This window comes from Pristis pectinata, chromosome 7 (assembly GCF_009764475.1).
Source record: "Pristis pectinata isolate sPriPec2 chromosome 7, sPriPec2.1.pri, whole genome shotgun sequence".
NCBI classification, from domain to species: Eukaryota; Metazoa; Chordata; class Chondrichthyes; order Rhinopristiformes; family Pristidae; genus Pristis; species Pristis pectinata.
The window spans coordinates 13,180,575-13,196,747 of NC_067411.1; the positions used below are offsets into that span (position 1 = coordinate 13,180,575).

General features: G+C 43.1%; 1 protein-coding gene across 1 annotated transcript in view; it reads right to left on the reverse strand.

Annotated features, from left to right (window-relative positions):
- Nucleotides 1-9,966: 9,966 nt before the first annotated feature.
- Nucleotides 9,967-16,173, reverse strand: part of LOC127572420 (proteolipid protein DM beta) — a 213,061-nt gene continuing 206,854 nt past the window's right edge. Inside the window, exon 7 of the mRNA XM_052019656.1 lies at nucleotides 9,967-12,690. Within this exon, the coding sequence (XP_051875616.1) occupies nucleotides 12,538-12,690 (153 nt within the window). The 3' untranslated portion in view covers nucleotides 9,967-12,537. The remainder of the gene's footprint in view (nucleotides 12,691-16,173) is intronic.

A 16,173-nucleotide genomic window follows, 5' to 3' on the forward strand; every position in this document is an offset into this window, starting at 1 on the left:
TCCCCTACCTCTTCTGACTCCAGGCACATGTTTCCTCTTACCTCTGATCAGTCCTACCCTCACTCGTCATCCTCTTGCTCTTCACATACATGTAGAACACCTTGGGGGTTTTCCTTGATCCTGCTTGCCAAGGACTTTTTGTACCCCTTTCTAGCTTTCCTAAGTCCATTCTTAAGCTCCGTCCTGGCTACTTTCTCTCTCCAGAGCCCTGCCCGATCCATGCTTTGTAAAACTCAGGTAAGTTTCTTTCTTTCTCTTGACAAGATATTCTACATCTCGTGTCAACCACTCTACCATCCTTACCCTGCCTCAATGGGGCAAACCTATCCAGAGCCCCACGCAAGTATTCCTTAAACAACCTCCACATTTCCACTGTGCACTTCCCCAAGAACACTGGTTCCCAAGTCTCTGTAATGGCTATCATGTCATAGTTCCATGTACTTACCCACACTAAGTTTATCAGCCTTGTTCCTGATACTTCTCACATTAAAGTACACACACACTTCAGCCCATCCAACTGACTGCAATTTTGCCCTTTCAACTGCCTATCCTTCCTCAGTCTTTCTGCACTCTGCATCTACTTTACAGTAAATGAACCAAGCTCTGACCTATCACTCTGGTTCCCACCTCCCTGCCAAACCAGTTTAAATCCTCCCCAACAGCTCTAGCAAACCAGCCGGCAAGAATATTGGTCTCCCTCCAGTTCAGGTGTTATCTGTCCCTTTTGTACAGGTCGTACCTTCCCCAGAAAGGATCTCAATTATCAACAAATCTGAAACCCTGTTCCCTGCACCAATTTCTCAGCCACACATTCATCTGCTAGATCATCCTATTCTTACCCTCACTAGCACATGGCACAGGCAGCAATCCAAAGATTACTACCCTTGAAGTCCTGCTTTTCAGCTTCCTACTTAACTCCCTATATTCCCTCTTCAGGGCCTCATCTCTTTTCCTACCCATATCATTGGTACCAATATGTACCACACCCACTGGCTGTCCACCCTCCCCCTTCAGAATGCTGTAGACCCGATCCAAGACATCCCTGACCCTGGCACCCAGGAGGCAACATACCATCCAGGAGTCTCTTTCACATCCACAGAATCTCCTGTCTGCACCCCCACCATGGAATCACCTATCATTACTGCTCTCCTTCCTTCCCCCACCCCCCTTCCCTTCTGCACCACATGACCAGGCTCAGTGCCAGGGACCTGGTCACTGCTGCTTTCCCCTGGTAGGTCATCCCCCCCCCCCCAAATAGTATCTAAAGCTATACACCTGTTATTGAGGGGAACAGCCATAGGGGTACTCTGCACTACTTGCTTATTCTCCATCCTTCTCCTGACAGTTTGCCAGCTACCTGCCTCCTGCAGCCTCAGAGTGACTGCCTCCCTGTAGCTCTTGTCTACATACTTCTCAGTATCCCGTAGGAGTCAAAGATTATCCAGCTGCAGCTCCAGTTCCCTAACATGGTCTGTAAGGAGCTGCAGCTGGATGCACCTCATGCAGATGTGGTTATCAGGGAGACTACATGTCTCCCAGAACTCCCACATCTCACAAGCCAAACACACCACTAACCCTGGAGCCATTCTCACTACTCTGCACTAAAGGGCACACCAAATCAAAGTAAGAAAGAAACCTTCCAGACACTTACCTTTCCCCCTCTTCTCACAGAAACCTCAGCTCCCCCAGTCTAATACTGGTCCACTCCACTTATATTTGCCTTAACTTTATTTGCTGCTGTTAATAAGCCAATCAGCAGGTAACAATTTACAATTGTGCCTCGTTTAGACTCTTGCAAGATGAAACTCACAAGCTCAGGCACAGAGACTCACCTCTTTTCAAAGGTCCCGCTCCAAGGGGAGATGAGAAGTTCCTACCCAACAGCACTGTGGGAATAGATTACAAAGGCCAAAAATGCTGCTCTTTTTGCAGCATTTCTGAGTGGGTAATAAAAATTGGTAATTCCTGCCTCCCATGTAGCCCTTGAAAGAATCAAAAGAAGAAAATGCTATTTGTCTCTAAATAGCTTCAGCTACAAAAGAATCTTGTGTAAATGATCGTAGGTTTATTACAGATTTTAACACAATTTGGTGAAAGGCAGATTACACACGTAATCTAATACAATTTGTTAAATCCATCTATTGCCAACTCTCCCCAGCTATTGTACTCCCTCTAGAGTTTCTGCTGCATAATTAGTCCTACAGACAGCACTTGCCTTGAGGAGAATCTTATCAGGTCCCACTGACAGGTCAGGAACGAAGCTCTTTGGGATACAAGTTTATGAATAATTTGAGACTAGTATTAAGTGTAGAAGGCTTGCAAGGAACAGATCTGTTTGAACCTCTGGTTCCCAAAGCTCCCCACAAATAGAGTTCCCTATGTCACGCCTGGTGTGTTGTGGCCTAATTGAACATTAATTATGATGGTTAGTCAGTAACTTAATTATCAGTGTAATCTGTGACAAAAAGGATTGTGGAAGAAAACCAGACAATGACCTTCCTTTAACAAGCAATTAGATGTTCTTATTTTATGTATTATTTTCATGTGTTTTATTTTAATGTATTCCCAATAAAGATAATTTCAGCAAATGGGCGTAGGGTTAGGTTAGAACAATGACTAACCTGACTCAAGCAAAACTGGTGGGATGTGGGGTTCTCTGCCATTGCCTATAAATATTCTACTTGACTCAGCCCAATACAGCAGGGATAATATCACAACTGTAGGAAAGGAGGACATCATAGAAGGATCATCTATTGAGTTAGTGTGGGTGGAAGTCAGAAACAGAAAGGGAGCGATCACTCTATTGGGAGTATTCTACAGGCCCCCAAGTAGCCATCAGGATACTGAGGAGCAGATGAGTAGGCAGATTTTGGAAAGGTGCAAAAATAACAGGGTTGTTATCATGGGTGAGTTCAACTTCCCTAATATTGATTGGCACCTCCTTAGTGTAAAAGGTTTAGGTGGGGCAGAATTTGTTAGGTTTGTACAGGAAGGATTCCTGACACAGTATGTGGACAGGACGACTAGAGGAGAGGCCATGCTGGATCTGGTATTAGGCAATGAACCTGGTCAGGTGAAAGACCTCTCAGTGGGTGAGTATTTCGGTAATAGTGACCACAACTCCCTGACCTTAGCCATGGACAAAGATCGGAGCAGACATTATGGCAAAGTGTTTAATTGGGAAAAGGCAAATTACAATGGTATTTGGCAAGAACTTGGGAGTGTAAACTGGGAACAGATGTTCTTTGGTAAATGTACCACAGAAATGTGGAAATTGTTTAGGGACCACTTATATGGGGTTCTAGACAGGATTGTTCCGCTGAGACAAGAAAAGGATGGCAGAGTGAAGGAACCATTGTTAACAAGAGAGGTGGAAGGTTTAGTCAAAAGGAAGTATATTTAAGGTTTAGGAAGCAAAAATCAGATCGGGATCTTGAGAGTTATAAGGTAGGCAGGAAGGAGCTTAAAAAGGGACTTAGGAAAGCTAGAAGAGGACATAAGAAGGCCTTGGCAAGTAGGGTTAAGGAAAACCTGAAGGTGTTCTGCACATTTGTAAGGAACAAGAGGATAACTAGGGTGAGGGTAGGACCGCTCAGGGTTAAGGGGGGAAAAATGTGTCTGGAGGTGAAGGAGGTAGGGGAGGTCCTAAATGAATATTTTGCATCAGTGTTCACCAGTGAGAGGGACTCAGACGATTGTGAGGTTAGCGTAGAACAGCCAATGTGTTGGAGCATATCGAGGTTAAGAAAGAGCAAGTGTTGGAGCTACTAAAAAGCATTAGGATAGATAAGTCCCCAGGGTCGGAAAGGATACACCTCAGGTTACTATGGGAAGCAAGGGAAGAGATATATGGAGCATTAATGATGATCTTTGAGTTCCCCCTGGCCACAAGAGTGGTACCAGAGAATTGGAGGATGGCAAATGTTGTTCCATTATTCAAGAAAGTTAAAAGGGATAATCCTGGGAATTATAGACCAGTGAGTCCTACATCAGTGGTCAGCAAACTGTTGGAGAGGATTCTTAGGGACAGGATTTATGAGCATTTGGAGAAGCATAGTCTTATTAGGGATAGTCAACATGGCTTTGTGAAGGGCGTGCCTCATGAGCCTAATAGATTTTTTTGAGGAAGCGACAAGACAAATTGAGGAAGGTAGTGTGGTGGATGTGGTATATATGGATTTTAGCAAGGCATTTGACAGGGTTTCCCATGGTAGAGTCATTCAGAAAGTCATGAGGTATGGCATCCATGGAAAATTGGCTGTGTGGATTCAAAATTGTCTTGCCCACAGAAGGCAGAGGGTGGTTGTAGAAGGGGAATATTTGACCTGGAGGTCGGTGACTAGTGGTGTTCTGCAGGGATCTGTTCTGGGACCCCTGCTGTTTGTGATTTTTATAAATGACTTGGATGACGAAGTAGAAGGATGAGTTGGTAAGTTTGCAGATGACGCGAAGGTTGGTGGTGTAGTAGATAGTGAAGAAGGTTGTCATAGGTTGCAATGGGATTTAGACAGGATGCAGTGCTGGGCGGAGAAGTGGCAGATGGAGTTCAATCCAGAGAAGTGTGCAGTGATACACTTCTGAAGAACGAACTTGAAGGCATATTACATGGTTAATGGGAGGATTCTTAGCAGCACGGAGGAACAGAGAGACCTTGGGCTCCAAGTACATAGATCCCTCAAAGTTGCCGCACAAGTAGATAGGGCGGTTAAGAAGGTGTGTGGTGTGCCGGCCTTCATTAGCCGTGGGATTGAATTCAAGAGCCGAGAGGTAATTTTGCAGCTTTGTAAGACTCTGGTTATACCACACTCGGTTCTGGTCACCATATTCTGGGAAGAATGTGGAAGCTTTGGAGAGGGTTCAGAGGAGATTTACAAGGATGCTGCCTGGATTGGAGAGCAAGTCTTATGAGAAGAGGTTGAGCGAGTTAGGGCTTTTTTCTTTGGAGCAATGGAGGATGAGAGGAGACTTGATAGAGGTAGAAAAGATGATGAGAGGCATAGACAGAGTGGACAGCCAGCATCTTTTCCCCAGGGTGCCAGTGGCCAATACTAGAGGTTACCCATTTAAGGTCTGTGGAGGAAAGTTCAGGGGAGATGTCAGGGGTAAGTTTTTTACAGAGAGAATGGTGGGTGCCTGGAGTGCACTGCCGGGGGTGGTGCTAGGGGCTGATATGATAGGGTCATTTAAAAGACTGTGAGATAGGCACATGGATGAAAGAAAAATAGAAGGTTATGGAAAGTGAAGTAGGGAGGGGGATAGATTGAATGGGGATAAGGTTTATATAGGTTAGCACAACATCGTGGGCCGAAGGGCCCGTACTGTGCTGTACTATTTCTATGTTCTATCATGGGCACATCCCTCCCCACCATCGGTAGCATCTGCACGAGGAGCTGCCTCAAGAAGACAATATCTTTCATTAAAGATCCCCACCATCCGGGCCATGCCATCTTCTCACAGCTACCATCGGGCAGGAGATACAGTAGCCTGAAGTCCCACACCACCAGGTTCAAAAACAGCAACTTCCCTTCAACCATTTGGTTCTTGAAACAGCCTGCACAACCCTAATCACTACCTCAGTATAGCAACTCGATGACCACTTTGTACTACAGTGGACTTTTTTTTGTTCTATTGTGTTCTTTCTTGTATAATTCATGTTTATGTTTTTCTTGTGAATATTGTGTACGGTATCTGATGTTATGTGCCTGTGATGCTGCTGCAAGTAAGATTTTCACTGCACTTTTTGCATACATGTACTTGTGCATATGACAATAAAGTTGACTTTGACTTTGAAGAGGGCTTGGTTGGAGCCAACAGGCCAAATCGAGTTTTCTTCAGCTCGCTGCCCAGACTCACTGCCCACCACAGCTCCTGCCCATCTTCTGGATGTGGAGGGCAGATGTGCTGAATCTGCACCCACAGGGCTCTCACGGTGAAGGGAACTGAGGTGCTGACTGTGCCTCTGGTGGCACATATCTCAGACCCCGCTCCAGAACACACAACAATAGGAGCCAAACCACTTTCTGAATGTCTCGGATAGTCACAAACATTATGAAACAATAAAGATTGCCATAAATAATTTAAAAAAATCAAAATGATGAACTTTTTTTAAACAAATACCAAATCAATTAAAACAAAAGAGCTGGTCATTGACATCAGGAAAGAGGGCTCTTGTCTACAGCAACGGTGCTGAGGTCAAGAGGCTTGAGAGCTTCAAGGTAGTGAACATCACCAATAGCCTGTCCTGGTCAAATCACGTAGATGCCACGGCCAAGAAAGATCACCAGCGCCTCTACTTCCTCAGGCTAAAGAAATTCGGTATGTCCCCTTTGACACTCACCAACTTTTATTGATACACCATAGAAAGCATCCTATCTGGATGCATCATGGCTTGGTACGGCAACTGCTCTGCCCAGGTCCGCAAGAAACTGCTGAGAGTTGGGGACACAGCCCAGCGCATCACGGAAACCAGCCTCTCCTCCTTGGAATCTGTCTTTACCTTGCGCTGCCTTGGCAAAGCAGCCAGCATAATCAAAGACCCCACCCACCGGGGTCATTCTCTCTTCTCCCCTCTCCCATCAGGTAGAAGATACAGGAGCCTGAGGGCATGTACCACCAGGCTTAAGGACAACTTCTACCCCACTGTTGAATGGTTCCCTTATATGATGAGATGGACTCTGACTTCATGATCCACCTCGTTGTGACCTTGCACCTTATTGCACTGCACTTTCTCTGTAGCTGTGACACTTTTCTCTGTACTGTTATTATTTTTACTTGTAATACCTCAATGCACTCTGTACTAATTCAATGTAACTGCACTGTGTAATGAATTGACCTGTACGATCGGTATGCAAGACAAAGCTTTTCACTGTACCTCGGTACAAGTGACAATAATAAACCAATACCAATACCAACATATAACACAGAAATTATTAACAGCACAAGGTATGATTTGAACAACTGAAGTGTTTTCCCTTTGATTCTCCAAGTGAATGGGCTCACATCCTATGCTGGCATTGTTTATGTAATTCATTTTTGGGACCTGCACATCATTGGCAAAGCCAGCATTTCTCAGGCATCCCTCATTGCCCTTGAGAAAGGGGTGGTGATCCACCTTCTTGAACCACTGCCTGACATTGGGGAGGGATTAGACCCAATGATGGTGCAGGACTGGCGATATATTTACTCGTCAGGATAGTGTGCAACTGGGAGAGGACCCTGCAGGCAGTGGTGTTCCATTGCATCTACTGGCCTTCTCCTCCTTAATGATAGAAGTCACAGGTTTGGGGGTTGCTGTCGGAGTAGACGAGGTAAGTATTTTCAATGCCTTTTGTCGATGGTACACACCATAGCTACTGCGCACTGGCAGTGGAATTTTTAGGATTGTTGATGGGGTGCCAGTCAAGCAGGATTCTTTGTCTTGGATTGTGTCATGTTTTTTGAGACCTTTCAGAGAGCTCTATTCATCAAGGTGCCTTGCAAATGGTGGAAAGGTATTGGAATATCAGGAGGTGAGTTACTTGCTGCAGGAAACCCAACTTCTGCTGATCTTTCTCTTAATGTTTGTATTCTAGAGGTGGAGACGCAGGAGAGTGCAGGTGGACCAACACATAATCTAGCGGAGGAACTCAGTGGGTCAGGCAACATCTGTGGGAGGCAAAGGAGTGGTTGACATTTCAGGTCGAGACACTGCATGAGGAGAAGAGAGGGAGAAGAGGGAGACAGGTTGATAGTGGTGCTTGGGCATGAGATCGGGGGGAATGGGTAGGGTGTGGCGAAATCAGTGACGGGGAAGAGAAGAGCCCACGTAGCATCGCCAGCCTGGAGTTGGGCGAAGGGATAGTCAACGTTTCAGGACTGGTGCAGGGTCTCGACCTGAAATGTCGACTATCACTTTGCCTCCACAAATGCCTCCTGATCCACTGAGTTCCCCCAGCAGCTTATTTTTTGGCTAGAGGCCTATTTTTTGCTGTCGGAGTAGATGAGGCAAGTATTTTCAATGCCTTTTGTCGATGGTACAGAAGGAGCATACTTCTGGAGCATAGGTCTACAGTACTACAGCCAGGATGTTGTCTGGACTTGCAGTCATTGTTGTATCCAGTGATCCCAACCAGTTCTTGATATCGTGTAGAGTGAGAATTGATTTGACTGGAGTCTGGCCCCAGTGTGATGGGGATTTCAGGACGAAGCTATGAATGAGCATTTATTCTGGCTGAACACGGTTGCAGTTTGTTGATGCACATTTACACCAAGTGTAAAACAAAGTCTGGAACTGAGTGGACCCAAACCGGGCATCAGTGAGCAGTGAGCAGAGGGCAGGCACAGTGGTGTAGCGGTTAGCGTAAAGCTATTACAGCGCCAAAGACCCAGTTTCAATTCCGGCCGCTGTCTGTAAGGAGTTTGTATGTTCTCCCCATGTCTGTGTGGGTTTCCTCTGGGTGCTCCGGTTTCCTCTCACATTCCAAAGACGAATGGGTTAGGAAGTTGTGGGCATTCTATGTTGGCACTGGAAGCGTGGCGACACTTGTGGGCTGCCCCCCAGAACACTCTACACAAAAGATGCATTTCACTGTGTGTTTCAATGTACATGTGACTAATAAATAAATCAAAATCAAAAAAAGTTATTGTTAAAAGCTGCTTAATAGCATTATTGATGAAAACTTTCATCAAGTTATTATTGATTATGCTGATGGAGCGAGAATTGGCAGAATGAATTTGTCCTGCTTTTTATGAAGCAGGCAAGCGTCCTTTTTCTATGTTGATGGATGGGTTAGGTTTGGATATTCCATTCCTAGGACTAACCTCCTTAATAACATGTCTCCCACAGACATGTATACAGATACACACACTTGTATGCTCATACACACAAGCAGTAATAAATGTGGGAACATACACATAGACATGCAGATAACACAGATATATGCCCACATGTGTATATATACACTTACATGCAATTGTATATGCATACCCACGTGTTCAAGAATGACCATACAGACATACCTATACATGCATGGAAAAGCACAAGCACAAAGTCATGAAGACATACTATGAAAACAGGTTGAATGAATTTGGCCTTTTCTCCTCGGAGCAATGGAGGATGAGAGGTGACCTGATAGAGGTGTATAAGATGATAGGAGGCATTGATCGTGTGGATTGTCAGAGGCTTTTTCCCAGGGCTGAAATGGTTGCCACAAGAAGACACAGGTTTAAGGTGCTGGGGAGTAGGTATAGAGGAGATGTCAGGGGTAAGTTTTTTGCTCGAAAAGCGGTGAGTGTGCGGAATGGGCTGCCGGCAACGGTGGTGGAGGCGAATACGATAGGGTCATTTAAGAAACTTTTGGATAGGTACATGGAGCTTAGAAAAATAGAGGGCTATGGACAAGCCAAGATATTTCTAAGGTAGGGGCATGTTCGGCACAACTTTGTGGGCCAAAGGGCCTGTATTGTGCTGTAGGTTTTCTAGGTTTCTATGTTCTATGTATATGTACATTTATGCACAGTCACAAATACGTGCAGTGAGTAGATTTTTACAATTGTCATGTTTAGACTAATTAACAGATGTAATTAATAATTTGTATCTAGTGTTTTTAAATGCTTTAATATCTTGAAAACATTTTAATTTAAAAAAAATTTAATAGTGATTTTTAAAAAATAATTCTTGAATGTCAGAATCATTTGTGTGATGGAGATAGTTCAAATCCTGCTGGGTCAGGTAATATGTGATTAGAAGGCCTTGTGCTCCATAGGGCTTCAGCAATAACTTGCAGCCAACTTCTGACAAATCGTTTTTGACCTGAACCATGAACTCTGTTTCTCCCTCCACAGATGCTCTCTGACCTGCTGAGTGTTTCCAGCAGTCTCTGATTCTGTTGAAGAATTTATTGCTAGAAGATTTGCTCCAGACAAGTAAACATTCAGCAGATAGGGGAAGTGATGAGAGGTCAATTAATAAACAGGCAAAATCTCCCCAAAGGAACAAGTACACAAATTTATTTTTTTATTTATTAAATTGCAAGCATTTTCTTCCTACAGTCAAAAGAAAAAAAGCCACTGTCAAGCTGTTGGCACATTCATGTACAAAAACAGATTAATTATACAGCCTGCTACGAAGCATTCTTTGTGAAAATACAAAGACTAGTACCAGAAAGCCAATAGCATTATTACTGAATACAAGACATCATATCCGAATAAAAGGACATTGATTAAATCGACACAACCTATAGATATCACACAAAAATAATCAAACACTACATTAGAATATACTATGAGAGTCGCAGCATAATACTGCTAGCATAAGCACCATGATACTGCACACAATACAGTAAGACAGCCTAATGCTAAAATAAACGCTATCAACTCTCAAGAAGCTATCCCCATACCTAGAGTATAATCATGCCGCGATTAACAGCTACGTCAAAGTTCTTATCTAATACATAAAACGCTTAGAAATTACCAAATGTTGCGTGACTGTTACAGTATAAAGCAGATCTCAATTCCCTTAACTTCATTAGAAATGCACTTACATCAGGAAATAGCTCACCATAGTCCACAATAGGTCCAAGAGCTGGACCAAAAGAAAAACAGACCAGGATTTTACATCCAAAGAACATCAATGGAGATTTTGTTCAGGCTACGGGGTTCAGGGAGACACCATACTGCGTACAGACAGCAGTATCAATAGGCAATACAGAATAAAATTCAACACACCCATTTTGGTTCAGTATTGATAGAACGCTCTCAATGACTCTCACAGTACAAATTTCACAGGTAGCTTTTTTTTTCCATTTCTCCCTCGTCTAAATATTTAACACCAACATTTGCCATTTGTGGCTTGAATATGTTCACGGCAAAAGATTTTGTGCTGTTTCCCCAAACGTGACAAGGGGAGAAATTCGACTTCAGTCACTTGCGTTTAATGTGCAAGAGTACCAGCTGTCAGCTCAGCTTTACGTATTTAGTGATGGCAACTAAAGTTGAGTTTCTCCTCTTACATATTTTGCATGTGAAACTGCTTTCACTTGGTGGAGACCATTTGATTAAACTCTCAAAAGCTTGGCTGTTTGATCCGATGCTGATATTTGTTGTCAGAACTGAAATGAAAGGTAAAAGACCCAAAGTGTTATGTCCTGCCCCCAACCCCACCATTTTGTGTGAAGTGCTTGAGGAAGGTCCTCGCAGAGTTAGTTAAAAAGTTATAAACAAACGGAATGTGCGAGTGTGTCCTATAGTAGTAAGCTCCTATGAAACGAGTTGCACTTGCTTTCTTAGAGTCAGCTAAACACTCAAGTTCCCAGGTGCATCTTTTCAGTTCTTGATGCTCCATGCATGTTTCCCAAAACTTTCATCCATCACAAAAAAAAAGCCCAAGGCCTGCTTTCAAGGGGTCATGGGCAGAAATCTCCCAGAATCCTACATCATCAGAAATGGGAATTTGTCATTGGGATAAATCCAATAATAAAAGAATGGATTGATCCCCATGACAAGGACTCTATATATGTTGCCATTTGAACTTGGGGTGTGAATCTCATGCATTTGCTCCCCTCATTTATTTGGTGTCCTCATCAGTTGTCCACATTCTGATTTAATTACAGTGTCCTGGTTGGAAGTACTTAATTGCCCAAAAAGAGAACAGGCAGATTAATATTTCTGGTGTGGTGTGGACACCCTTTTGACTTTTATTTATCCTTTCCCAGGTGTTGAAATTTTCTATTTCAGGAGCAGGAAGTGAACCAATGCACCAGAAAAGGAGATGAGGAAAGGACTGGAGTAAAGGGTTTTCCAATAATCCCGTGAAATGCCAGCCTTGAAAAGGAACTGTACCCGTCGCAATATGTCTTTTATAATGGATTTTGATCATGCACTGAGAGTCACTAATTATCAATAAAGCAAATTAAAATAATCCCAGGGACTAAGGATTAATATTGAACTGTTTGATCAATGAACCTATCTATAATTAGATAATATACAAAAAAGAATCAGTATGAACATGATTATTAGATCCAGAAATTTATCAATGCAGGTATATCCGAGAAATATCTTGTTTTGGAAGATCATCTTGGAAAAATATAAACTGGAAATAACTACAGATGATGAATAACATCATGCTGGTATCAAGTTACTTTCCTTAACCTAACTGGCAACCCATTTGCAATAAATGGGCAATCATCTCCATTAAAATAAGTACTGATGTGAAATGCGTGTACAGTGATATTTTCAACAGAGATCTCTCTCCTTGAATTTGGAGTGTTAAAAGAAAAATTACAAATACCAAAGTCTTCCTAAAAGAAAACAGTTAGAGCAAGAAGCTTTCAAAATCCGTTTGCATGAAAACCTCAAATGCGTGTGAGAGAGGTGAGGGCTGACCCTTTATCAAACAACATGGCTTTTGCAGTTTTGATCGCTGCTTTTTTTTAAAAAAAGAAACACATAGTTGAGTCGCATAGGAACTTACTGAACCAGTAACAAGGGCTGTGAGTCAATTGTTTAGCTTTAGTCAGACACAAAAGCAGTAACTGGTGTGAGCGAGGGGGCAGGGGCTCTTTATGTGTAGGCATTTAGCCGCTCTTTTGAGCGGGTGGAGTGAATGTCATGCAATTCCTGCTCCTCCTTTGATTTGATGTCCTCATACTTTTGCATCCTGCAGGCATCCTTCACATAGGCCCAATTAGCGGACAGCACCATTAAGTAGTGAACCTGTAAGACAGGAGTGGAGGACCTTTAATGATCAGCAAACACAGTGGTCGATACATTTGTTCAATAGTGTTACGCACACACATGCATACACATGGACACAAAGGCACATACACATGCATTCACACGTCCCACACCACCAGGTTCAGGAACAGCGACTTTCCTACAACCGTCAGGTTCTTGAACTGACCTGCACAACCCTAACCCTACCTCAGCAAAGGAACACTACAGAGCACCTCTTGCACTACCATGGAATTGTCTAATTGTGTCATTTTTTGCACTAATGTCTTGTTTTTGCACAGTCTTTTCTCTCTCTCTCTCTCTCGCTCGCTCTCTCTCTTCACTGTCTTGTATAATTTATGTATAATTTATATTATGTATGTTGTCTTGTGCCCGTGATGCTGCTGCAAGCAAGCTCTTCATTGTACTTATACCTTACCGTACTTGTGCACATGATAATAAACTCAATTTGACTTGACTCGGCATACAAATTAACACATGTAATCAGATCTATACATATGAATCTCAGCAAACACATGTCTATACCATATACATGAAAGAACACAGGCACATGCAGGTATTTAGGAGTCATAGAATCATAGAGTCATACAGCACAGAAATAGGCCCTTCGGCCCACCATGTACATGCTGAGCATCAAGTTCTTATCTACCAGCACTTTTTATCCAATTTACTTGGTCCACAGCTTACTCTGCCTTGGGGATTCAGGCACTCATCAAGATACTTCTTAGCTGTTGTGAGATTACCTGCCTACTCCACCTCCTCAGTGCATTTCAGATTGCAACCATCCTCTGGGTAAAAAAATTATGCCTCAGATCTTCTTTAAACCTTTTGCGCCTCACCTTAAACCTATAAGACCACTTGAACACGTGCATACACATATATGTATAAACACACACACACACACACACAAACACACACATTTGAAAGCATAAACTAAACTGCATGTTACAATTGAAGGAAATTATAGTAATGATAATTGTATAATAATTTGGATTTGAGGTAACAGAGTTTGCACACACACACACACATACATGTATATACACATGCAAATACATGCATGTGTAAGTACATCAATACATGATCGCAAGCACACATATATAATACACAAACTCACACAGAAAACGGCGGTGAAGCAAATTGTAGTTTTGAAACATTCAACCTGGGCCTATGCCAAATGCGCTCCAAAACATTGAGCCACAATTACATTAGATATGTCAGCTTCTTGCCAGCTCACCTGACTTTTCCATATCCCTTGGCAGGCTCTTTGTGTTCTTCTCACAACTTGCTGACCCACCTACCTTTGTGTATCATAGCAAATTTGGCTATAGTACACACAATCCTTTCATCCAAGTCATTCACATAAATTGTATATAGTTGAGGCCCCAGCACTGACCGCTGTGGCCACCTACTGGTTACTGATCACTATTCTGAAAACGGCCCATTTATACCGACTCTTTGTTCTCCCCTAGTTAACCAATCCTCCATCTATACCAATACATTACTCTAACTCCTGAACTCTCATAAAATGCTGAAGGTTCCTCCAGCTGTTTGTGTCCTGCTCCAGATTCTAGCATTTGCAATCTCTTGTGTCCCCCAAATTCTCATCTTGTTCAGTAACCTTTTATATGCCACCTTATCAAAAGTCTTCTCCTACCTTGTCCACTGTATTCGGTGCTCTCAATGTAGCCTCCACATCTTCGAGACCACGGGGAGAATAGGCGACTGTTTTGCAGAACACCTGCGCTCTGTCTGCCATGACTATCTTGAGCTCCTGATTGCAAGACATTTTGACTCCCCCTTCCCACTCCCACATGGACCTGTCTGTCCTCGGCCTTCTTCATTTCCAGTGTAAGGTCAAATGCAAACTAAAAGAACAACACCTCATACTCCACCTGGGTAGTTTACAACCCAATATTGAATTTTCCATTTTCAGGTAACCCAAGCTGGAGTTGGAGCAAACAAGGTTGAGAAATTTGATTGAGGTGAACAGGATCATTGGAGGTTTAGATGTGGTAAACAGAGGGAGGACTTCCTATCAGTAGATGGTTTGAAAACCAAGAAGGCAAAGATTTAATATTTTATTCAAAAGATACAAGGGGCCTTTGCTTAGAGGTGTAGAATCATAGAATCAGGTTTGTTAACACTGACATGTGAAATTTGCTTTTTCAGCTCACCAAGTCATTGTCATGAAGTTGTGGAGCATGGAAGCAGGCTCTTTGGCCCAACCCATCCATGCCGATCAAGTTGCCGACCTGAACTAGTCCCATTTGTCTGTGTTTGGCCACTATCCCTCTAAATATTTGCTATCCATGTATCTATCCAAATGTCTTTTAAGCATTGCAACTGTACCCTCCCCATCACTTGCTCTGGATGCTCGTTCCATATCCCCATCACCCTCTTGTGTGAAAAACTTGCCCTTGGGTCCCCTTTAAATATTTTCTCTCTTACTTTAAACCCTCTAGTTTTAGACTCCCCTAGCCTGGGAAATGCCCTGTGACCATCCACCTTATCTATGCCCCTCATAATTTTATATATTTTAAATATGTGTCTTGATCATTAATGATTCAATGGGATCCTACACTAATCCCATTTTATTTGTCCCACATTTATATCAACTAACCCCCAGATGCTATCACTCTCCTACACACTAGGAGAATTTACAGTGGCCAACTAATCTAAAAACCAGCACATCTTTGGGATGCGGGAGGAACACTTGAAGGAAACCCACATGGTCACAGGGAAAGCTTGCAAACTCCACACAGACAGCACCAGAGATGAGGACTGAATCCTGGTTGCTGGAGCTGCCAGGTAGCATTTCTAACAGCTCTACTGTGAGGAAGAATATCCTACGCAGGGAGTAGTTATAATTTGGAACTCGATGCTTGTGGGGGTGGTTGAAACAGAATCAATTGGGGCTTCCAAAAAGGAATTGAGATAGAATAATTTACGGGGATGCAGGGAAAGAGTGGGAGAATAGGACTGAAGAGGTTGCTCCATGAGGAACTGACATAGACTCAAGGGGGTAAGTACTCTTCCTCTGTGTCTTTAACAACTCTAAGACTCGTGGAATGAATTTTCAGCCACTCTGATAGATTCAAGGCTACAGAGCCCAGAAAATATACTCTCAGGACCCCTTTAAATATTTCCCCTCTCACCTTGATGAACCGAGCAATCTTTGATGTACAGAGGGATCTTTGATGTACAGTGGGATCTTGGGGTCCAAGTCCATAGCTCCCTGAAAGTGACCGCATAAGTTGATAGGCTGGTAAAGACGGCATATGGCATGCTTGCCTTTATTAGTTGAGTCTTTGGGTTTCAAGAATCAGGAAGTTACATTGCAGCTTTACAAAACTCTGGTTAGGCCGCATCTGGAGTATTGCATTCAGTTCTGGTTGTCCCATTATGGGAAGGATGTGGAGGCTTTGGAGAGGGTGCAGAAGAGGTTTACCAGGATGCTGCCTAGAT